The sequence below is a fragment of the Camellia sinensis genome, chromosome 7 (genome assembly GCF_055761805.1).
Source record: "Camellia sinensis isolate YWXY chromosome 7, ASM5576180v1, whole genome shotgun sequence".
Taxonomy (NCBI): domain Eukaryota; kingdom Viridiplantae; phylum Streptophyta; class Magnoliopsida; order Ericales; family Theaceae; genus Camellia; species Camellia sinensis.
The window spans coordinates 184,725,130-184,750,239 of NC_138967.1; the positions used below are offsets into that span (position 1 = coordinate 184,725,130).

At 35.9% G+C, this 25,110-nt stretch overlaps 1 protein-coding gene and 1 long non-coding RNA gene across 2 annotated transcripts; one reads left to right on the forward strand and one right to left on the reverse strand.

Annotated features, from left to right (window-relative positions):
* Positions 1-2,297: 2,297 nt before the first annotated feature.
* LOC145795502 (dolichyl-diphosphooligosaccharide--protein glycosyltransferase subunit 2-like) lies at positions 2,298-24,310 on the reverse strand. Its single transcript, XM_082880100.1, has 3 exons — positions 24,167-24,310; positions 24,002-24,085; positions 2,298-2,566 (listed from the first exon to the last, which is right to left on the reverse strand). The coding sequence occupies exons 1-3, from the start codon at positions 24,296-24,298 to the stop codon at positions 2,426-2,428; spliced, it is 357 nt and encodes a 118-aa protein (XP_082736226.1). The 5' UTR covers positions 24,299-24,310; the 3' UTR covers positions 2,298-2,425.
* Positions 6,417-9,601, forward strand: LOC145795503 (uncharacterized). Its single transcript, XR_014336547.1, has 2 exons — positions 6,417-7,513; positions 9,358-9,601. It is a non-coding gene; the product is annotated as an uncharacterized LOC145795503 (long non-coding RNA).
* Positions 24,311-25,110: the final 800 nt, after the last annotated feature.

A 25,110-nucleotide genomic window follows, 5' to 3' on the forward strand; every position in this document is an offset into this window, starting at 1 on the left:
ATAAAAAAAAACACAGGACTAAATAGAACAGCATTCCACAATTTGGGATTACCAATAATTTTTCCTGTACATAAATATACAATTATACATAATTTTTATACAAAATTATATAAGTTAATGTGTACTTATTTTAAAAATTAAAATAAAAATATTCATAAATATTATTTTATTTAAAAATAATATTGTTATATTATTATTTTTTTTTAGATTCCTTGGACCAAAAAAAAATATATAATTTTAAAAAATCTATCTTTGTGTGATTCATGTTGATGCATATACTCATGGGTGGGTGCAAGACAAACAATTTTAAAGCAGATTTTCATTCATTAGATGGAGAAGATCGGGCTACCATAACTTGGGTCCCTTTCTTGGGCAAGATATTTGCAGGGTGATCTCATAGGTGTTCCATTTTTTTTATGGTCAAGAGATATATCCATGGAAAATTTTCATTTATTTTGGCGACATGGCCAACTAGTAAAGTAGGAGACAACAATTTTTTTTCTGCGCTTCAAATTTAGGTGTCACCTCATTTATTATTAAAGAAAAAAAAATTATAAAAAAATAGCTTTTTTAATTATAAGATGACTTACATATAAGTCCTACTAAGTGGATTTATTGTCCAATAGGTAGTATGATAATTAATGATATTTTTTATCATACATTATAAAAAAAAGTCACTATATGTTAATTTTCAATGAGAATTTAAAAATTTTGTCACAAAAAATATCACTAATTAAAGTTTTAGCAACAGTTTAAAAAAATCGTCACAAAAAAAGTCACTAATTTTCAACTTTCAACGATAATTTGAAAATTTTGTCACAGAAAAACATTACTAATTATAAATTTTAGGGACAATTTATTAAAATCGTGACAAAAAAAATTACTAATTATCAATTTTTAATGACATATGTAAAAAAATCGTCACAAAAAATTATTTTTGGCAATGATCATATTAGGATTTATTTTCAATGTACTGAGAATTATGTCAAACTATTAGCACCTATTGATAGTTTACCTTTAATTTTATATGCCAAACCCTATCTTATTTTTCACCCAAGCATGCCAAATTAATCAAATTTACTTATGCTAAAAACATTATTTAAACCAAAACATAAAAGAGAAAATTGTTAAAAAATAAAGAGACATTTACATACAAGTCCTAATTTATGAATTTATACTCCATTAAGTCATAACTAAGATTTTTTGGATTTTCAAGTCCTATTAAATTTTTAATAGTCATAATTGCCCTTCAAATAATGATTGTTCATTATTTATGATTATCTATAAAGAAATATGATAATTTGGTATTGTTGCAGTTGGGTTTATGTAACATGTTACATTAACATCGACAACAGAGCACACCAATCAACAACTAATTACCAACCACAACATACTTCCCATTATCAATACCCCACCCAATACTTAACCTCAAACCTTTCTCACATTGCACTCGAACACCAACATACACATCCAAAAAAATATAGGGCACCACACATTTTTAATACAACACACAATTTATTCAAACCCCCTCACCAGACAACCATTACACCTTGTTTACAGCACACGCCAACATCTTCTGCACAACATCAACCTCCATTACACCAACATTCAACATTTCGTATATAGTAATATATACACAAAATCGAACCATGTCCACAAAATGTAACAGACGTGCAAACTCCCACCCAACCTTAACCCAAGATCGCAGACTACTTCATATCAACATTACACTGCAATCATACATTTCCATTCCAAAATATATGCAAACATACATGTTTACCCAAACTACCAACATCGACGTAGAGATCATTCATCCAAAAAAAGCCACCAAAAAAAAAAAAAACACAACTGAGCACATTTTGAAAAAATGTTGCCTTGTCAATCAAACGAACCCCATACCTGACGTCATTTCGGAACAAATCCAACGCCACCTTCGACACACTGAGGAACTATGCTCACTGGAAACCCGTCGCCAACGTCAAGCAATTTGATTACATTAAAACACGATTCATATTTATAAGGTTTAAACGACCTAAACATCAAATTACAAACACATAATGATGAGTTAACATTACCAAATCCTGCAACATCACACAAAATCCATTTCATTGAATTAACATTAGGAATATACTCTTTTCGATATACATCTGTCACGACCCAAACCCGTCTCTATGGGTTTAACGCCGTAACCGGCCAGTAATCCTTGGATTACCGAAGGCCTCTGAACAAAATAACTTATAATTAGAGGTGCAAAAGCAAATATAGAAATATACAGAGTCCATTGAGCTGTGGAGACATGTATGGGACATAAATTTTAAACTTTATACACATATACGTGATGTCATGATACAGTAGTCATACATCACATTCGTTACAGATATAGCCAAAATGGACTTAGTCCAATATACAGTTAACATAAACTTGTTCATAACCCAAAAGAAAACAAAGCCTTTATATTCACAAAGCATGACCATAAGACATATGGAACCTCATCGGGAGACACAAAGGTTGGCTGACAAAAACCCTCCAAGCGGTCATCACTAAGCCTGGACACGCGCCTGATCACCTACATACATAAATAATAGAGTGAGCAGAAGCCCAGTGAATAATAGCAAAGTAAAGAGTTTAATGAATGATGTCCATCTCAAAGTTAGAAATCAGAGTTTATATCAGAAATAGATTCTTATACATATTCAGATTTCAAATCAGAAACAGATTCAGATTCAGATTCGCATACTTATCCAGAAATCATAAACAGTTATAGGTGGTATATTCATTAGCTATCAAATCTACTTGGTCCTGAGACCTACATGTATAGTCGGTACCGACGACCATAAAGGTCCCTATCTTGTGCGCAAGTAATGAATATAAACCATGGTATTATTACCCCCAGGCAAGGGCCATGTGCATCTTGGCCACGGTATTGTTACCCTCGGGCGTGGGCCACGTGAACTATGGATGCCACAAATACACTTTAGAAAAATGGACATTCATTCATGATTCATAGATAGCATTCCAGATAGTAGTTTAGAAAATAGATCTTATTACATCATACAAAAAATAAATAAAGTTGAACATAGCTTTCTAAGTTACTACTCACAGATAGCTTCAAAGCAAACAAATAGAGTAGACAGACCAGATAACTTGCGGCGCGTGACCTACACAGATATAGAACGAATACGTATAGAATAACATACCCGGAATCATTAACTTAGTTCTTTCTTATATTGGTGTGTTCTACCTCTTTTCCTTATTATTCCATCTTAATTAGGGCTTAGGAATGTCTAGGATGCAATGAGGATGCTAAAATGTACTTGAAAACTCTTAATGAAAATTGCTGAAAATATAGGTTTTGCTCGAGCGCAACTTCCTTCACTCGAGCGAGCGTGCAAAATATGAGTGGTCGCTCGAGCGCAACTTCTGACACTCAAGCGGTCTGTAAACTTTTGCAAAAGTACTGGTTGTGTGAATTTTACGCTCGACGGACGCTCGAGTGTGAGACTCAAGTCCTCGGTCAAGCGCAACTCTTGTCGATCGAGCGGTTTGCAAAAACATGAAACTTCTGAGAGTTTGTATTTCACGCTTGAGCGAACTTCTGGTCGCTCGAGGGATATGCAAAAACAAAAGTGGCCGCTTGAGCGCAGGATCTGTCACTCGAGAGGAGAGGCCGAATTCTGGAATTTCCAGATTCACCTCCAAGCTTCCAAACTCAACTACAAAGCTACAAAACTCATCCTTTTGGGCCAAACACTTGAGAAAAACACATTTAAACTTGGAAAACATTGAGAATTCAAGATCATTTCATGAAATCAAAGCCCAAAAGCATGCCAAATGCTCAAAACCAAGCTCAATTCTTTGAAAAACATAACATGCATGCCATGGCTTGACTTCAAAACTTCTAAAATATGATCAATTGGCATGAAATAGTATTAATCAAGATGAATTCTCAAAATAAAGGTAAAATGGACATATGTATGAGAGAATTCTTTGAAATCAAACCTAAATTGTGTTCAAATGGACATACATGCATGGTATGGCTCAATTTCTACACTTCTAGTTAAATTTTCATGTAATCCACTTAATTCTCTTGAATCCATGGTGTAAGCGTCAAAATTATACAATCCAAGGGTTGAATTTCCTACCTCAAGCTTGAATTCTCAAGTATAGAAGTGTAATCTTCAAGATTCTTTTCAAATTCCTCTAAGTCTCTAGCTTAATCTCAAGCCAATTTTTGGTCTTTCTCTTGTTTTTGGTCTCAAACTCTAACTCTCCCTCACTCTCACGTTTTTGAGCTCAAGATTGTAGAAATGAAGGTGTAAAATGTGTCCTAGAGCTCTCTCACGCCTTATATAGGCTTAATTAAGAAGATTTAAATAATTGTGCTTACCACTAATTTCTAAAAATCCTAACTAATACAAGAACTAAGTTAATTTTATGATCGGATGCCGATAAAGCCTTCAATTTGTATCATAGAATAAAACCGGAGACAGATATTCCTACACAGAACAGATAGATATACAAATAATGCAATACACAAATAATTAACGTAGGATTTCATCGAAATAACTTATTAGGCATATTAAATCATGGATTAACGTTAATCAGAGGTCAGGGTTGTTACAACATCTCTTCCGTGAAGATCGTATTGGAAAACTAAAGCAGGCTATAATAAGCTTTTTGGATACTAATGTAATTGCAACATTGTTCAATCCCTAGATTACCCATATATTACACACATCACACGCTAACATTATGGTTAAATATGTAATTTATATAAAACAGGACTTATCAGTCTACAAGATAAAACACAGGACGAAATGGTTCACAAGTTCTTATTTTGGGATTTATTGGTGCATTACCCTAAAAAAAATGGAGTATGAAATTAAATGTTTTTGCTCTTCTACTTATTGATTTAATTCAACTATCCAATAAAACCGAGAATATTATCAATTTTTTACAGTTTTAAAACTGAAAACATTATCAGTTTTTTCATTTTTAATTTTTTTTTTCCAGTTTTGCATATCAATATTCCATTATCATGCTCCTTTATAGACACAAAATTTTTAGTTTTGCACAAAAAAAAAAAAATCAATTTTTAAATTTTTTTGCATATGTTCCTTTAATTTTTTTTTAGTTTTTTCAATTTCAAAGTTGATGTTTTAAAGTTTTGAAAATCAAAATAAATGTTAAATCATCATGTTCCTTTATAGATAATTATTAATGATGAACAATCATTGTTTAAAGGGCAATTCTGACTATTAAAAATTTAATGGGACTTGAAGGTCTAAAAAATCTTAGTTAGGACTTAATAGAGTACAAGTTTATAAATTAGGACTTGCATGTAAATGTCCTTTTTTTTAATCAGTTAGTGAAATAATTATATAGAATATAACTATGCAAAATTGATAATCTTCTTAGTTTTAAAAATTGAAAAAACTGTTAATATTCTTAATTTTACTAAATAGGACTTATTGGTTCAACAAATCTTAGATAGGACCTAAGCTACCATAACATATAGGACTTTTAAGTAATTAACTCAAAAATAAATCTGAGTGTATAAGGTATTAGGTCCAGTGAATATTTTTTGTTGGTGACAGGTCCATCCTTTGTGAATTAATTTAGTGAGAAGTCATTTTATTAGTTTTGGAGAGCATTTTGTTTCCAATTTTACTCCTTAATTTATCTGTTGACTTTTTTTTTATCTGTTAACTTTTTTTTAACTATCTATTCAAATTTATATTAATTCGTTGAAATTATTTTTATTTGTTCAAATTTATATATATCTGTTCAATTTTTTTGACTATCTGTTCAATTTTTTCCCCCTTAACTGTTCAAATTATTTTTTATCTATTCAAATTCTTTGGCTATCTATTCAAGTATTTTTTTTTTTAATCTTTTTAATGTTTTTTACTATTTGTTAAAATTAATTATTTAATTTTTTATTTGTTCATTTTTTTGAACTTATCTGTTTAATTTTTTTTATTCTTACATATTCAAATTCTCTTTCTTTCTCTACAAACCTGTGAAACCCCGTATTTTTATATAAAAATAATATGTATATTTTTAATTTTCTTAAATAATTATTCACAATATTTTGAATTTAATAGTCTGTATATTTTTATACTGAAAATTTATTCAAAATAAAATAAAATAAAATATTTTTGACTTTATATTATTACTCAATATTAATTTCTGAACCGTATGATATTTTTATTATATTTTTCTCTATATTTTTTTTTTGGTAATCAAATTACACTGAAACCATATATTTGCTGTACTAAAACCCAATCAAAAACCATGGGTTGCTACCCCAGGTTTTCTTGCATTCCACCTGCAACGTGGTGAACATGCTGACCAAGTGTTCAATTTCTTTTTTTTTTTTATTTATTTCTTTTCATTTTCTTTTATCTTCTTTTACTCTTCCTCATTTTGCTTCTCTTCCAATTGCATAGCCCTCTCTCTCTATCCGTTTCATCTCTCTCTCTCTCCCTCCATCTCTCATTCTCAAAACTCTCTTTCTCCTTTATCTATGTTTTTCCTCCTTCCCCAACCTCCATAGCCATGGCCTCAACCCACACTATCGCCAACCCGCGAACTTCACCACCATTGGCGCACTGTCGGACCGGCACCACCACCATTACCTATTTCTATTATCATCTAGAACCACCATCCACAAAGTGTTGTAGGTGAAGAAAGAGAAGAAGAAAGAAGATGGAGGAGAAAGAAACAAAGTTAGAGAAATTTATTTTGAAGCTCAAAAGTTGGTTTTCGGCTTACCTTCGGCATGCCAAAACCATCCATTCCGGGAAGAATTGAGAAAAATAGGTCATGTAAGATGAAGTACGGAGTAAGTTGAAGAGATTGGCGAAAGAATGAAGTAAAACCGTTAAGAATTAAGAAAGTTATGGAGTCCGAAAGATGGTTCGAAGAAATGTCCGAGACGGTAGGAAAATAATCTTATTTTTGGTCAAATTTTGGAGGTCCGACGGCATGCAAATAGAGACGGAACGAGGCGTGTGAGTAGTGAACCAAAAACTAGGCCGTGAGGTGAATCCAATGACAGAAAAATAAGATAAAACGAAGTTACGATGAAGAAGATACAAGTATTTGAACTGGGGACATTGAAACCAAATTTCTGGGTCTCTTCTGTTCGTGCATGCTACGGCTTTGGAGAAGATGAGCTTAAATTTTATCCTATGTTTCTCGGCCCATGCTGCTACGGTGCACCCTAGTACCTTTAGGTTAATCGAGTGGTCCTATGACTTTGGGGATGACCACCCTTAGGTTTTTCGACGTGTAGAATCCATTTTTGGGGTTAGATCTTGCAAATTCTGAGTCTAAGATGATGATCAACAACTAAAAGTTCTAAGAGAATCCAATGGCAGATCAACGGTGAGATCGCGTCCGATTGATGTGAAATTTTAGCAAGACGATCATGGAGCCAGGACAATCATATCTTACGATCAGAATCATAAATCAAATTCGGACGATAAATCGTTAACAACCTAACATAGTAAGAAAACTCTCATAACCGTCTCATCCTTTTTAATTGTTAAATATTTAGATTTGTGTTCATATGTTAACATAGCTAAAACTTTAGATAAAATTTTGTTTATAGTTGTATGTGAATTTGTGATTGGTATGTTAAGTATTTGAAGGTCATTACTTTATTAGTAGCCTTAAAATCATGATATAATCTTGGATTTAGACTTGCATGTGTAATTTGTGCCATTAAAAAGATGATTAAAGATTTTATTTGGTTTGATTATATAACTCTTCAATCTGCTAGAAACTTGTACGAATTTTTAGACAATTTTATGCTCAAAATTTTGAAATGATTTCTTCTACAAAGTTGTTGAGAATGATGTCTAGTTCATCCAGGAATTTTCTTAACAATTATTGAGCCTGGTACGAATTTATACAAATTTATAATTAAATCTGCTACTGTAAGACAGATTTTAGTATATGTTTAAAAGCTTATTAAAAATTCTATACTAAGCCAAATCTGGTAATTTCTAACTAAAATATGAAATTTGAGAAGTCTAATTTCATACTAAATTTTTAGATTGTGGATCTGATTTATAAATTTAAGTATGGAATTAATTTAAGAAAATGTGATAAATCGGTGTCATAAAAATTTCTGGGAATTTTACAGAATTATTTACAACTTATTTTTGGGAATTTATTTCTGAAAAATGACCCAAACATATTTATCGAATATTCTGTACATTTTCACGAATTTTAGAACTGTATAAATAATTTATTTATAATTTTTATTACCTAAGGTATAACCTGAAAATTTCCAGACAGGTTTAAGATCATGACTTTAATTATTTATTCGGATAAAAATCAGTTATTGTGTTGGTCCAATTCATCAAATATAGTAAATTGGTAATCCATGTATGGGTGTATTGTGGTTTATTTAATATTGTGGTAGTCTAATCTTGCAAATTAAAGATCCATGCACGTGTGTGACTTTGGTTTATTTTCTCTGTATCTAAATTATTATTTCATACCATGGTTTAAATAAATTGTTTATTTAAATGTTGTACATTTATTTATTATTGTGTGACATGTGCAATATTTTATGTTGGGAATTTTAATGAGTTGATATAACATCAATTGTGATTAAAATTTGGAATTATTTGTGAGTAATATCAAAATTAACTGAAATGATTAACGGCATATACAAAGTTAACGATTGACGGTTAATACCAGTTGTTCAGAGTGAGTCTGGGTTTTAAAGAGTATACGAAATTAAGGGTTGACGGTTAATACCGGTTATTCAGGGTGAGTCCTGATTTTAAAGAGTGTATGAAATCAAGGGATTGACGGTTAATACCGGTTGTTCAGGGTGAGCCCTGGTTTTGAGAATTCTCACGTAAATTGTGTTGCGAAACTCTAAGATGGCACGGGACTTATTTGAACCCTTTTCGGTATTTGGTTTTGGAATAAGGGTGGATGTGCTGGTGGCACACAGGGAGGTTACGTACCCCTGGCAGACCGTTTCCTTGGGGCAGACCACGGATGCCACTACTTGGGTATATAACTCCGGACGTGGGCATCCCTGGTAGTTACGGTTGGTAACACTTGAATATTTGACCAAGGGAGGGTTTCAAATTAACCGTTGCCATGCTTAGTGGTTGGTAAGTTAAATCTCTTTGGTGAGATTTCGAGTGTCACCTAATTTATTAAAATTATTTTAATGGTTGTAATTTATGCTCACAATTCTATTGTTACCTCATGTTTATAATCTCATTATTTTTCTCTTAAAAAGAATGGTAGGTTGGTTATGTTTTCTTACTGTGTTGCAAAACTCATGGCATATATTTTTGTTGCCCTGGCGTTTTATGCCAGGTCTTGGCGAGAAAATAACTGAAGCTGAAATGGAGTCGACGCTAACGTAGAGCCCTGGCTGACCTGAAACCCCGAGTAGAGCCGAATAAATTATATTATTTTATATAATAGCTATTAAGGACTTTATAATTTCATTGATGTTGTATTTGGAAAATTTTAAGTTTTTATCTATTGTTATTTGGACGTTTGGTTATGTACGAGAGTTGGATTACCCTATTAAGATGTCAACTTTTTAGTTTATTAAGTCATTTTGTTTATTTAATTTCCTTTGATGTTCGAAAAAAAAATTTGGGGCGTCACAAAACCCCACTATCGCTGTAAATCTACAAATTTGTAGATCAGTACCGCCACTAATGTCGTTTCTAATTCTCCACTGGCGCCGCTAGAGGCGAACCATCTGATCTTCATAGCTTGCGTCGTCAGTATTGTTGGTAGGTAGGGTTTTAGAAAACATCAATTGAGGGAGAGATAGAGAGAAGAGATCTAGAGATCGGAAATTGGAGAGAGAGAGAGAGAGGGTTTTAGAAAACACCAATTGAGAGAGAGATAGAGAGAATAGAAGAGTAAGAGGAAGTGGAAGTGGAAGTGGAAGTGGGTTTGTATAATTGAAAATTTTCTTGTTTGATTTTTTTGTTAAACTGCTGTTGAATATAGTTTTGAGAATTTTAATTGTATAAACATGTATCTATGTAATCATGATGACTGAGTTTCTTTCTAGACTTTTGGTAGGTAAAAAAAAAGAAAAAAAGTTAGTCTTTATGAGACTTATTAAGGGGACGAAGATGGAGGAAAGTGAAAGACGCCGGAGATGGAAGAAAGGAAAGGGAAGAGAGAGAGAGAGAGAGAGAGAGAGAGAGAAAGGGTAGAGTATTTGGAATTTACTCATAAGAACAAACATAGCAACGTCAAGCCTAAGGCATCAAATAAATCTCATAATCCTCACCTTTTCTTTTTATACACTCTTTCTCACAAACACTCAAATAAAATAACAATCTATGGAGTTATGGTAGAGTATTTGGAATTTATCTATGGGTTCTAAGGTTATTTGAATTTCATATATCCATGAGTGTGATTACAACCATCACATAATTATATATAAAAAGCCTAAACATTGCATACACAACTAACCAAAATAATTGAAATCAATCTATCGTTTACATGTAAATACAAAATCAAACCAACATCAAATAAATAAAAATAATGAATTAAACATAAATCAAGAAAAGTGGATTTTGCACTCACTGTTATTTTTTTTTAAGATCAAGAAAATATTTGAAGAATTTATAAAGTCACCAAAGTAAAACTCTAACCTTTTCTTTCTCCTTTTTTCCTATTTCTCCTCGCCGTCTCTCTTTCACAGCTTTCTTTTCACGCCCCTGTTTTCTTTGATTAGTCTCTCTTTTCTTTTCTTTTCTTTTTTCTCCGTGGCTGCTCCCCCCCCTCTCTCTCTCTCTCTCTCAGCTGCTGCTTTGAAAATTCTCCACACCTTTATGATTATAACAACCTAAGTTTAATAAATAATAACCTAATAATATTATATACTTTCAGCTGCTGCTTTGAAAATTCTCCACACCTTTATGATTATAACAACCTAAGTTTAATAAATAATAACCTAATAACATTATATTTTATTTTATAATATCAATACAACATATATAAATATAAATATCCTATGTAAGATCAATATATATACATAACACCCTTTTATATATATGTAAAATATAAATATATATAAAATTTAAATTAATTATATATAATAAATAACACATTAAATTAATTAAATACTATATTAAATTCTCATGTAACCACGCAATCAATAAAGTCCAAAAAATAAAATAAGGTAATAATAACAATAATAGATAATGACTTAAGAAAATTAGGATCGGTACAATATACACATCTTAAAAGAATCTCGTCTTGAGATTCGATAGGAGAGAGTACTAAACAAAAAGTTCTGGGTGCATACGCCGAACTTTTTCTTCCAATTCTCAAGTTATGTTATTCTCATTCTCGTTCCATTGCATTTTCACCAAGTTTACTTTCTTGTGCCGTAACTGCTTTACATCCCAGTCTAGAATAGTTACCGGTCGCACTACATACGTTAGATCGTTACTAATCTCCAACACTTCTGGTGATACTACTTGGGAATGGTTTTGCACACGCTTCCGCAATAAAGATACATGGAATACGTTGTGAATCATAGCTAAAGCAAGTGGTAAGGCTAATTTGTAAGCCACATTACCAATCCTCTCAGTGATCTCGTATGGTTCCACAAATCTAGCTGTCAACTTTTCCTTCTTTCCGAACCGCACGATACCCTTCATCTGCGAGACCTTCAAAAACACAAATCTCCAACATTCAACTCAACCCCTTTACGTTTTCTATCATCGTAACTTTTTTGACGACTCTATGCAATCTTAATACGTTTCCGAATAATGTTTACTTTCTCTGTGGTCTCTCTCACCAACTCTGGCCTTATCAACGGCGCATCTCCTACCCCCATCCAACAAGCAGGTGATTGACATGGCCTTCCATACAAAGCCTCAAAAGGTGTCATCCCAATACTTGAGTGATAATTATTATTATAAGTAAACTCCACCAATGGCAAGTGTTCTTCCCAACTACCACCAAGATCAATGACACAAGCTCTCAATATATCCTCTAAGATCTGATTTACCCGCTCAGTTTGCCCATCCATCTGAGGATGATAAGCCACACTCAAGTCTAACTTAGCACTCAAAGCATGCTGAAAACTTTTCCAAAACTTTGACACAAACAACGGATCACGATCCGAAACTATAGAAACTGGTGCGCCATGAAGTCGTACCATCTCCCGAATATATAGCCTAGCTAGTTTATTCGTAGTTCGGTGAACACTGATAGAAATAAAATGAGCAGACTTGGTAAGTCGATCCACTATTACCCAAATAGACTCATTGTCTCGCTTAGACCGCGGCAATTCATCCACGAAGTCCATAGAGATGTACTCTCATTTCTAAGTAGGGATCTCAAGAGGCTACAAAAGTTCAAATGGTCGTTGGTGTTCCACTTTAACCTGTTAACACACATAACATCGAGAAACATACTCTCGTACGTCCTTCTTCATACCATCCCACCAAAACGTCATCTTCAGGTCATGATACATCTTAGTCCTACTAGGTTGAATGGTATATCGGGACCTATAAGCATCATCCATAATCTCTTTCCTCAATTCAACAATGTCAGGTACACATAACTTACCCCTGAATCACAATCCCCATCTGAGTCCATAAACCAATCAGTAGGACAATCATCAATCAAATCCACTATAAGATCATCGAGCTTGCTAACAAGGAACCCATCAAAATAGGGGTGTTCACGAATTGGTTGTGTGCGGTTTGTGGTTTGGGAAAAAGTCAAACCGCAACCGCCTGCAGTACGGTTTGCAGTTTGTGCAGATAGGGTTTGCTGTTGTGCAGGCGATTGCGGGCAGTTTGCGATATGGATTTTTTCCCTTAAACATTATTTTTTGAGTTTTTTTTTCCCCCATTTTGTAACATTCCAACAAAAACAAAAAAGTCAAAAAAATGAATTATAATCCAGATTTCATATTCAATTAAATAGATTCATAACCCTTTTATACCTTCCAAAAAAAAAAAGGTCAAAAAAATAACCAAAAGCACTTTATAGTGTTCCTGAATGAAGCATGTAAATTACAATCCATACAAGAATCTGATTCTGAGCTACTAAATATGTAAGAAGATCAACACAACTCCAACTTTAATTGCATTACCACAGAAACATCACAAAAGTAAGAAAACTAGAAAACAAATAAAGCAGCTTTGTTTCACCAAAATTAAGAAAACTAGAAAACAACTTTAAGTGCATTTCCATGTTTTTTTTTTTTTTAAAAAAATTATATATGGCTAAGTGCGGGCGAGTTGTGGCGGGTGCGGTTCAAACTCGCAACCCGTCCGCAACCCGAAAATCTTATATATTCCAAACCGCACCCTACCGTATTCAATTTATGAAACCGCCCATACATGTGCGGTTCAGATCGGGTAGGGCAGGTTGTGCGGGTCGAATAACCTTATGCCCAGCCCTACATCAAAATATTGCATCTAACAAACTTTACCTAGTAACATCGGTTGCACGGTCAAACTACCAATGTATGCCCTCTCGACACTCTCTATTGGTTGAATGTCATGCATCGAAATGAACTCCAAGGACTTCTATTCCTAAATCATCAAAGAAGCTATAATCCCATGTTGTCGACTAAGTGCATCTACAACTACATTTCCTTTCCCCGGGTGGTAAAGGATCTCGAAATCATAATTACTGATGAATTCAATCCGCCTCTGTTGCCTCATGTTCAACTCTTTTTGAGAAAAAAGATATTCTAGGCTCTTGTGATCTGTGTATAACTCAAAGTGCTCCCCAAACAAGTAGTATCACCATAATTTTAACACAAAAACAACTGCTGCCAGTTTTAAGTCATGAGTAGGGTATCGTCTCTCATGAGGTTTTAATTGTTGAGAAGTAGAAGATACAACCTTTTAATGCTTCATCAACATACATCCCAATCCAGTTCCACTCGTATCAGTAAACATTACTAACTTTACCCCTTATACTAGTATAGTTAACATCGGTGCTGTAGTCAAACGCTGTTTTAACTCCTGGAAAGCTCTCTCACAATCATTTGTCCATACGAACTTCACATTCTTGCAGGTCAATTTGGTCATGAGTGTTGAAATAGTGAACAACTTCTTTATAAATCTCCTGTAATAACCGGCTAGTCCTAAAAAACTCCTCACCTCTGAAGGCTCCGTGGGCTGCTTCCATTCTTTGACTGCAATAATGTTCTCAGGATCTACCACTATCTTTTGATTGGACACAACACTACAAGAATTTTCACTTTTGGCGACTAAATTTAGCGACTAAATTATCGACTAAATTGGACACAACACTGCAACAATGGTTTTAGCGACTAAATTATTTGGTCGCAAAAGTAGTCGCCAAAAAATTGTCAGTAAAGGTAATTAGCGATTAAAATTATTTTAGTCGCCAAATGTATACAATTTCCGACAAAAATTTTAGTCGCCAAAAGGTTGGACATTAAATTAAATTAGACCCTTTTCGGCGACTAAACTTTTAGTCGCCTAAAGTCCCACATTTTTAACTACTAAAATTTTAGTTGGCAAAGAGTTCTTCTTTTGGCTACTAAAAATTTAGTCGCCGAAAGTCTCACATTTTTTGCTACTAAATTTTTAGTCGGCAAAGTGTTCCTCTTTTGGCTACTAAATATTTGGTTACTTAAAGTTCTACATTTTTTGCTACTAAAATTTTAGTCGGCAAAAGTGTTTTTATTCTTTAGTTTTTTGTTTTTAATTACGAAATATTTTAGTCGCCAAATGTTTAATTTTCTTTTGGTTACTAAACTTTTAGTCACCAAATGTCTATATTTTTTTTTTGCTACAAAACTTTTAGTTACCAAATGTCTTTTCTCAATTTCTTTTTAGCTACAAATTGTTTAGTTGCCAAAAATATGATATTATGTTTTATCGCAAAATTATAATTTCTCCACAACCTGTCTATATTCAATGCAACCTGTAATACGTATATAAACAAAATGATACATACTATCAATCATTCCACAATCTGCATCCATATACCAAAAATAAATAACTTTAAATGTCAAAGTCCATACAAATCAACTATTGTCCAAACTAAAATAATAATTACATACAAAATATATCATACAAAAATTAAAGCCCTCCGTATACAAAAACTACATTCACTACCAAGCAAAATTATCATTTGGCATGGTGTAGACACCCCATTTTTGACCGACCTTAAGACTCAGACATCATCGAGTGAGTGCTCGGTGATGGTCCATGTTGTGCTCGTTTCGAGTCTCCGGAGTTTTGGCTGAGAGCCTTGCCTCCGGGCCTCTGAACTCTTTTGTGCTTTGGCTCGGTTTGCGAACCAAGTCTTATTTTCCCTTCCCGGAGGGAGGGAGTGGTCTTGTAGACCATCTCTCTGTGGTCGTAGACTACTTTTCGTGGTCGTAGGCCACTTTTCCCCTTTGGAGACTAGTTTTTGATTTTTAGAGCCTTTGGCCGCGCGCCTTGTCTCGGGACCGCTTAACATTCTCCGTTTGGCGTGGTTTTTGAACCACACCTTGTTGCCTCTGCCTAGAGGAACACTGTGGTCCGGGAGACCACTTTTGTGGTTGCATACCACTTTTGATGCTCGTCAGCTAGTTTTCGAGAGCTTTTGATACCCGATTTCTCGTTTTGCATCTACTTTGGTTTGTTTTTGGTACAAACCTTGTTTTCTTTGTTTGGAAGGTGGTACAATGGTGCGAGACCAGTATTTCTCCTTGGAGACCACTTTTCCTTTTTCCAGCTAGTTTTCTTGTTAGATAACTGACTTTCTTGGTCTTTGGACCATCTTTTCTGGTCAGCCACCACACCACCACCTTGCATTTAGTGTGTTGACCTCTCCCACCTATGGCCGACCAGTTTTTGCTCTAGTTGACCACCTAAAGTGGTCGGCCGACCACTTAAGCTTTTTGGCACATTTTTGGAGATATTTTCCTCCAGCTAGGACAGCTGGAGGACATTAGACCCATCCCCCATACACGTGTATGAAGGGATTGCTTTGGTGTTTAGCTTCTCCTAGAAGCTTTGTCTTTCCTCTTCTATAAGAGGGAAGCTCCTCCTCCCTCCTCTAGGTTCAGAAAATCTGAGGGAAAAGGATAGATATAGTGTTGTATCTATATTGCATTGTTTGCTTCATTTTTGTGCCTTAAAGTGTAGATTTGTCTTCCTTTAACACACAAACACACACTCAAACACCATCCTTTTGCTACTGAGGTGCTTAGGGGCTGATTTTGGTGTTCTTGGGTTGCCTTGAACTTGAAAAACCTGCTGGAGTTGTAGTTACAAAGAAGGTCTTCAAGGGTGAGCTTTTGACCTTTAAATCCCCCTTTCTTGAGTAAGCTTTTAGCCTATCTTGCATGTTGTTTTAAGCTTAACTTATAACTGATAAAAGCTCTATTTTTGCATGCTTTTGATCTTTGTTTAAGATCACTTTTGTGTTTGGAGTTGTTTACCCCCTCTTAGGCATTGTTTGGCCTTATTTTTTAACCTCTTTTGTGAGCTTCAGGACCACCTTATATTGGCCTTCTCATCACTGAAAGTGGTGGGGATGGTGTTTTAAGGTCCTAAAAAGGGGAGGACCATCCCCTCTCCTTGTGTCTTCTTCACATGCCTTAATATGCCTCATGTTTGAGCACCTTTGTTAAGTGTATGTTGACCATGTCTTATCATGTATTTATGGTTATTTTGCTGAGGCATAACACTATTTTTACTTGCTTTGTTCACTCCATGCATGGTCAATACACTTGTAGTGTAAATCACACAAACTAGCTTTATGTGCTTCATGAAATAGCATGTCATTCTAGCTTGTTTTCTTTCCATTTTAGCATGTTTTTAAGCTTTTTTTTATCATGTCATACCTCTGTTTAGGTTTGGTTTGGTTAGCCTTTGCATGCTCCATGCACTTGTAGTGCATTTCCGTGAAATAGCCTAACATGCATCATGTTGTGACATGTCATTCTAGCATGCTTTTGGCTTAACTTCATGAAGCTTTTGTCCATGTTTTAACATGCTTTAGCTCTGATTTTGGTTGTTTTGGCCATGCATGACTTGCTTTGTATAGCTATAGTTCAATCTAGCTTGTTAGCTTTGTACACCAAGTCCACTAGCATGCTCTACTTGGCTTATTTGAATGATTTGGCATCACTTGTTATGTGATTTCAGTCCATGTTTCATGGCCATGCACTTGCATTTATCACTTATTCAATGCGTTGGAGGGTTTTCCCCTTTATGTCTTAACTTGAACCATTGCGTATGCCTTCATGCCTTTGCTTGAGAGCCACCATTTCAGTGTTTATTTGGGGTTATATTGCCATGATATAACTCTGATTTTTATTGCTTAAGTCATTCCATGTTTGGTCTTAATAGGTGTAGTCTAATCCGTCTTATTTGCCTTGTATGAATCATGCCTTATGCCCTTCATGCTAGCATGTTTTGACTTTCTTCCATGCATGTTTTAGACTCATTCTAACATGTACTAGGACTGTTTTGGGTTGCCTTGGTCACATGCTTCATGTTTTGTATACTTGTAGTACAAGTGCTCTTGCTTGCTTCAAGCTTTGAGCACCACTGCATGCTTCATTTGTGTTGTGTACATGATTTGGCATCATCTAACATGACATTTCAGAGCTTATAGCATGCTTATGTTCCCACTTCATTCACTCTTTAAGTGTCTTTGAGTGTTGTGCATTGTTGCCCAGTTTATGGCTTAGCTTGTATGCTTGCATGCTTGCATACCTAGGTCTTTGAGTCCCCATCTCAGCATGTTTAGGTCTTTGTTTTGACCTCCTTGAGCTCTGTCCATGGTTGGTTCATGCATATTTGCCATGTATTGCATGCTCCTTTTGTAGTCATCTTTGCTTGTCTTAAGCTTCAGGGACCATTGCATGCCATACTTATGTTGTTTGAATGATTTGGCATCATTCCTTGTCTAATTTCAGTACACTTAGTGTTGCTACACTTCCGTGCTTTTCACTCTTTAAGTGTTCTTGGAAGTTGCACCTCAGTGCCTTAGTTGGTGAGCCAATTAGCATGCATGTTTGTATGTATCTTCGGTGCCTTCATTTTGGCATTATGGCCACTGTTCTGGTATGATTGAGGTCTGTCCATTTCAGTTTAAGTCCATTGAGTATGTGGTTTGCATGTTGTTGCATGTTTGGTGCATTGCACATTGTTGCCCTTGTTGCATTGCATTGTGCATGCACGTATTACATTGTGTTAAGAACCCTCGTGATTGTCTTGCATTGAGTATGCCATTTAATTCTTAGCATTTAGCATTGTGTATGCCATGTTATGCCTTGCATCGTGTATGCTAGGTTGCTAGTTGCATTGAGTATGCCATGTAGTTCATTCGCATTGTGTATGCCATGCTTGCTTGCATTGTGTTTGGAATAGGTGTTAGTCCAAACACGGGAAACGAGGGACGTTTCATACTTAAAGTGATGAAACGTGCCTTAATTCCCAGTCGTCGACACTCTTGATCATCCATGATAGAGTTTTAGGCTTTATGTGTTTACTTGTGTATTCATTTTCATATTGAATTGTGCAACTTCGCCTCTCAGCCATCATGCATGAAAATGTACGATTGGTGGCCCGAGGGTCGAGAACCACACCCCCTCGAGTTCATGACATGATAGGGAGGGTGGTTGTGCACACATATCTTGCAAATACATTGCCATGCCCTTTCTTGCTCTCTGTTGCAGCAAATTGCAGTTCAGTAGCAACAACTGGTCGACCAGCCAGAAAAACTAGCTGGCCGACCACTTTTCTGGTTTTTCAACATCCAAAAGTGGTTGGCAGGTGTTTGGAGAGATCAAAAGTGGTCGACCACCCTCCCACAAGACTCCCAAGGTGAAGTTTCAGCTTTCTGGAGCTTGGTGTAAAGTTCTGAGAACAAATGAAAATAGAGGTAAATCGGGGCATCGCATTGGATTTCCGAACGAGGCGACCAAGCATGCATCCAATCTTCTCCCTCTGAGAACCTCCTATTTTACTGCTTTCCTTAGCTGCCATGCTTAGATAGCTAATTTACACTTTGGTTTGTACTCTTAATAGTTAATGCATTAGTTATTCAATTCGTTTTGTAATAATTAGTTAACTAGGATTAGTTAATTAATTTGTTATGTAATAATTAGTTTAATTAGCTTAGGTTAGCTAGTTAGCTCTTTATTCGGTCTTTCCCTCAAGAGAGCCAATTGTTGTAATAAGCGTGCGTATGTGTGATGCATGTCTTCCAATCCCCATTTCTTTCTTCTTTTTACTTAACTGCTTACGATGGTTAGTTTTAGGGTACGTTTCATTTAGCATACCTTATGCTTGCATAGTTGCATCCATTCATCTGTATTGCATGCACCGGGCTCGGCGCATCATGCTAACTACATTGTATTTCAATTCTAATTTGAATACATGTACCAAGTTGCATTTCACATGACATGATTAGAATAGCCGAGCCTATTTTAATTGCATTCTTGCATGTGTTGCATTAGCCATCTTAACATGAACTAGGATCATGCATGATTTCTAACTAGTTCTTTGTTTTGGCTGGGAGTACACTGTGAGTGTTTACGCTTTAGCATACTGCATGTGTGCTAATGTTGCCATGAAAGCATGCTTACCATGAGGCTAATTGCTTATGTGATTAACTGTTTGAATGCCTGTGGGTGCAGGTTGGATTACTTGAATTGGAACAATTCATTGAAATCTGCATTTTAGCCTTCTTACGAGTAGCAAACTTCAAACCATTTTCTAAACAAACGGATGTGCGATGCTTTGTTTCAAATTAGGCGATTTAGTCTATACTTGTTTGCTGTGCGCATCACGTAGTAAGACTAGCTAATTAATCGGAATAAGAGTCCATTTGTTTTCAAAAACAAGATATCATGCTTAGTACAGGCCAATCTTTGAGCGGGCGAGCGGGGGTGCTTATTAAATGACCTTCCCCAATCGTACCCAAGTTCCCGAGCCGAGGCAACTTTGGTAATGACGAACAGGTGGCCTTAGGCACAAGTCAGGGTTTTCTAAATTCCCCCAAAATAAAATATTTATGTGGCGACTCTGTATCTAGCAAAACAGTCCATGTTTGGCACTTCTTTATAAAAATCAGTTTTTCAAAACAATTTGCCAGATTTGGACTCTTTGGTGATTTATCGGTCTCACATCGCGCATTGTGAGATTAGATTCAGAACCGTGACATTTGAGTCCGAACTGTGGTAAGCCCAAATGAACGAAGCAGGATTCTCTCGCGGCGTTCAGGGCGCGTCCACACATGGTAGTAATTTGTACGACGACAAAATGTGATATATGTATCACGACAAAAGTTTTCTATAGACTATTACAAAACGTCCTATATGTACACCGACAAATGGTATATATGTACCACGACAGAAGGTGATCTATGTACCACGACAGTTATTATCTATTGATTGCCAAAAGTTTTCTGTATCAGTAATAATAAACTACACAAAAGCTGAGGACGACAAAAGTATTATATTAGTTCTACACAAAAGTGAAAATTCTTCTCCATACACCAATATGGATTATCCACAAGTCCATGTAACAAAATCATCTACAAAGAAAAACAAAAAATGAAATATTAGAATTGGTTACAAAATATCAATTCAGTCAGCCATATGGAACATGTTCTAACATGCATTTAAGGCAGAACAATCGAGAAATGTCTTCTTGGAAATAAAAGAAAGTATATATATATATATATATGTATCATGCAATATTTATTCTAACCAACTACACAAACAATGTAATATGTAATTTCTTCATCCTATAAATATATAAAGGCAATTATTAGAATATGTAGATGTTATTTTCATAAAGTTGTCGCTTTTTAAACTAAGTGTTACGAGTTTTTCGACTATATGTAAGGCATATTCGAGGGCTGTTATGAATTTTCGCCCCCGGAAATATCTTTTTTGAATAAGTTTAGGGCGTATTCGGCTCTAATTCCCAACCTACTTGTCTGAATTACATTCCGTCAGTTCTCACAAGTCCTATTTGTCATGGCGAAGCTATCCGTGTGAGCCATATGGTCGTTCGGGGGCTGTTTTGAATATTTACCCCCGAAACGTCCTTTTTCAACTAAGTTTAGGGCGTATTCGGTTCTAACTCCCAACCTACGGGTCCGGATTACATTCCGTCAGTTGTCACAAGTCCTATTTGTCATGGGGGAACTGTCTGTGTGAGTCACACAGTGGTTCGGGGGCTGTTTAAAATTTTCGCCCCTGAAATTCCTTTTTTCGACTAAGTTTATGGTGTATTCGGCGCTAACTTCCAACCTACGGGTCCGAATTACGTTCCGTTAGTTTTCACAAGTCCTATTTTTCATGGCAAAGCTATCCGTGTGAGCCACACGGTCGTTCGGGGCTGTTTTGAATTTTCGCCCTCGAAATGCTCTTTTCCAACTACGTTTAGGACGTACTCGGCTCTAACTCCCAACCTAGGGGTCCGAATTACGTTCCGTCAGTTATCACAAGTCTTATTTGTCATGGAAAAGCTATCCATGAGAGCCACACAGTCGTTTGGGGGCTGTTTTAAATTTTCGCCCCCAAAACGCCTTTTTTTTACTAAGTTTAGGACGTATTCGGCTCTAACTCCTAACCTACGGGTCCAGATTACATTCTATCAGTTGTCACAAGTCCTATTTGTCATGGGGGAACTATCTGTGTGAGTCACATGGTAGTTCGGGGGCTGTTTAGGATTTTCGCTCTCGAAACGCCCTTTTTCAACTAAGTTTAGGACGTATTCGGCTCTAACTTCCAACCTACGGGTCTAAATTACGTTCTGTTAGTTCTCACAAGTCTTATTTGTCATGCGTAAGCTATCCGTGAGAGTCGCATGGTCGTTCGGAGGCTGTTTTGAATTTTCGCCCCCGAAAAGCTTTTTTTCAAGTAAGTTTAAGGCGTATTCAGCTCTAACTCTCTACCTACGGGTCCGAATTATGTTTCGTCAGTTCTCACAAGTCCTATTTTTCATGGAGAAGCTATCCATGAGAGTCACAAGATCATTCGGGGGTTGTTTTGAATTTTTGCCCCCGAAACGCCCTTTTTCGACTAAGTTTAGGGCGTATTCGACTCTAACTCCCAACTTACGGGTCCGGATTATGCCCTAACTCTCAACCTACGAGTCCGGATTATATTCTGTCAGTTGTCACAAGTTCTATTTTTCATGGGGGAACTGTCCATGTGAGTCACACGGTGGTTCGGGGGCTGTTTAGAATTTTCTCCCCCAAAATACCATTTTTCGACTAAGTTTAGGACGTATTCGGCTCTAACTCTCTACCTATGGGTCCGAATTACGTTCTGTCAGTTGTCACAAGTCATATTTGTCATGGGGAAGCTGTCTGTACGAGTCACATAGTCGTTCAAGGGCTGTTTAGAATTTTTGCCCCCAAAACGCCTTTTTTCGATTTAGTTTAGGACATATTCGGCTCTAACTCTCTACCTATGGATCTGAATTACGTTCCGTCAGTTGTCACAAGTCCTATTTGTCATGGGGCAACTATCTGTGATAGTCACATGGTCGTTCGGGGGCTGTTTAGAATTTTCGCCCTCGAAACACCCTTTTTTTGATTAAGTTTAAGACATATTCGGCTCTAACTCTCTACCTACGGGTCCGAATTACGTTCTGTTAGTTGTCACAAGTCCTATTTGTCATAAGGAAGCTTTCCATGAGAGTCACACGGCCGTTCTGGGGCTATTTAGAATTTTCACCCCCGAAATGCCCTTTTTCGATTAAGTTTAGGACGTATTCGGCTCTAACTCTCTACCTATGGGTCCGAATTACGTTCCGTCAGTTGTCACAAGTCCTATTTGTCATGAGGAAGCTATCTGTGAGAGTCACATAGTCGTTCGGGGGCTGTTTACAATTTTCGCCCCCAAAACCCCCTTTTTCAACTAAGTTTAGGATGTATTCGGCTCTAACTCTCTACCTATGGATCCGAATTATGTTCCGTCAGTTGTCACAAGTCCTATTTGTCATGGGGAAGTTGTCCGTGACACTCAAATGGTCGTTCGGGGGTTGTTTAGAATTTTGGCCCCCGAAACGCCCTTTTTCGACTAAGTTTAGGACGTATTCGGCTCTAACTCTCTACCTATGGGTCCGAATTACGTTCCACTAGTTGTCACAAGCCCTATTTGTCATGGGGAAGCTCTACCTATGGGTCCAAATTACGTTCCGCCAGTTGTCACAAGCCCTATTTGTCATGGGGAAGCTCTACCTATGGGTCCAAATTACGTTCCGTCAGTTGTCACAATCCCTATTTGTCATGGGGAAGCTGTCTGTGACAGTTACACAGTCATTCGAGTGGTGTTTAGAATTTTCGCCCCCGAAACGCCCTTTTTCGACTAAGTTTAGGACATATTCGGCTCTAACTCTCTGCCTATGGGTCCGAATTAGATTGCGTTAGTTGTCACAAGTCCTATTTGTCATGGGGAAACTGTCCGTGACAGTCACATGGTTGTTCGGGGGCTGTTTAGAATTTTCGCCTCCTTAACGCCCTTGTTTGAATAAATTTTAATAAAGAAAGTTACATAGGTTTGTCTCTAGGTATCCAATTCCTTTAATTTAACCTGATATCCAAGTACATTACAAAATATTCCTATTTCTTAACAAATTTCATTTATTTTCTAGAATAGAATGGTGTGCACAATATGCCATAAAGCATTTTATTCATATTTTCTGTATAGTTCTATCGGAAAGATAGAAAAACTTCTCAACCAATTCGAGAAAATCCTACAAGACCAAATGCCACATATGTAAGGAAACTACTACATCTAACCATCACTAACAGGCAACTATCTTGTTGAATTTATAATTAATTTTCTTTTAAGGTTAGTATATCATACTAGATTGCATTACAACATATCAATAAACCCATGCTGATGTCTTGTTACAAAGTTCTATAGATCTGTGAGTTGCTAAATTGATCAACTTCTATAGATCCTAACAAGGAGGAAATGAAATTTAAGATTTGATTGATCAGAGGAACTTACTAGTGTTATCTCAAACTGTTCACCAGAGTTCCCTAAGACAAAGATGCGCTCAACATTGGTCTCATGTTTCAACTTGAGAAAAGCCTGCAAGCAAACAAAGTTCTCAACAACCTTGATATAAAAAGGAACATTATTAAAAAGACAAACCAAAATCAAAATACAAACCTGAAGTGGTTTAAATGGATGCCCAAGTGGAGTGGTCAATTGAAATGATAAACGCTGCTTTTGTAGATGGTTTGCTGATAACGAAAGAGCAGTCTCTCTAGCTAAATCTGGCCTGAAGAAAAAGTATAGCATGATGCAAATTTTAAATTGCTGAAGTAAAAAATATAATGATTAACAACATTAATACAGAAAAATAACACATAAAGATCAATAAGTCGTATTTATTTTGATTGTAATAGAAGCATTTTTCTCACACCAAATATCACATTCAAAGTTTGAAAAGTCTTAATCACAAACCTCAAAAAAAATCAGTAAGGAGAGGAAAAACATGGGGATCTTTAGATCAATAGGAAATGGCAATAATAAATACAATTACCTCAAATACAAAAACAAAATTACCTACGTTAGCACTCTTTGGCCATGCATCCAAGAAATGGACATCATTTTCTTGATCAAACTTGAGTTCTTGCATCAAGGCAATTGACAAGATCATTAGGATACAAGGTAGGCAAATTATGGTCATGAGCATCTGATAAAAAACAAAAGAGTCACATGCAGCACCTGGCTCTCAATTATAGAAGCATCCTTTGAACCAGAACTGAAAGCTTGCTTGAGTTTTACTGATAGAGACGGCGCTGCAAATCCCAGTATAGTATTCACCCTAACCTGATAAGCAACACAATATTATATTGATCAGTATTTAGCCATATAAGCTGAACTTTAAACTAGATATTGGGAATGGTAGATCAAAACTTGAGAGCTAAGAGTTAAAAGCCACTTAATGAAACTCAACTACCTTGGGAGAAGAGGGTTATCTATGAGTGGGGGGCTGACCATGCACATTACCAGATTAAAGACGTCCAGATATCAAGAAGCCTGGACATCACTGACCCTTTTTTTTAAGGATCTAACGTATGGACTTCTATTGCTAAAATTGCAAAAAT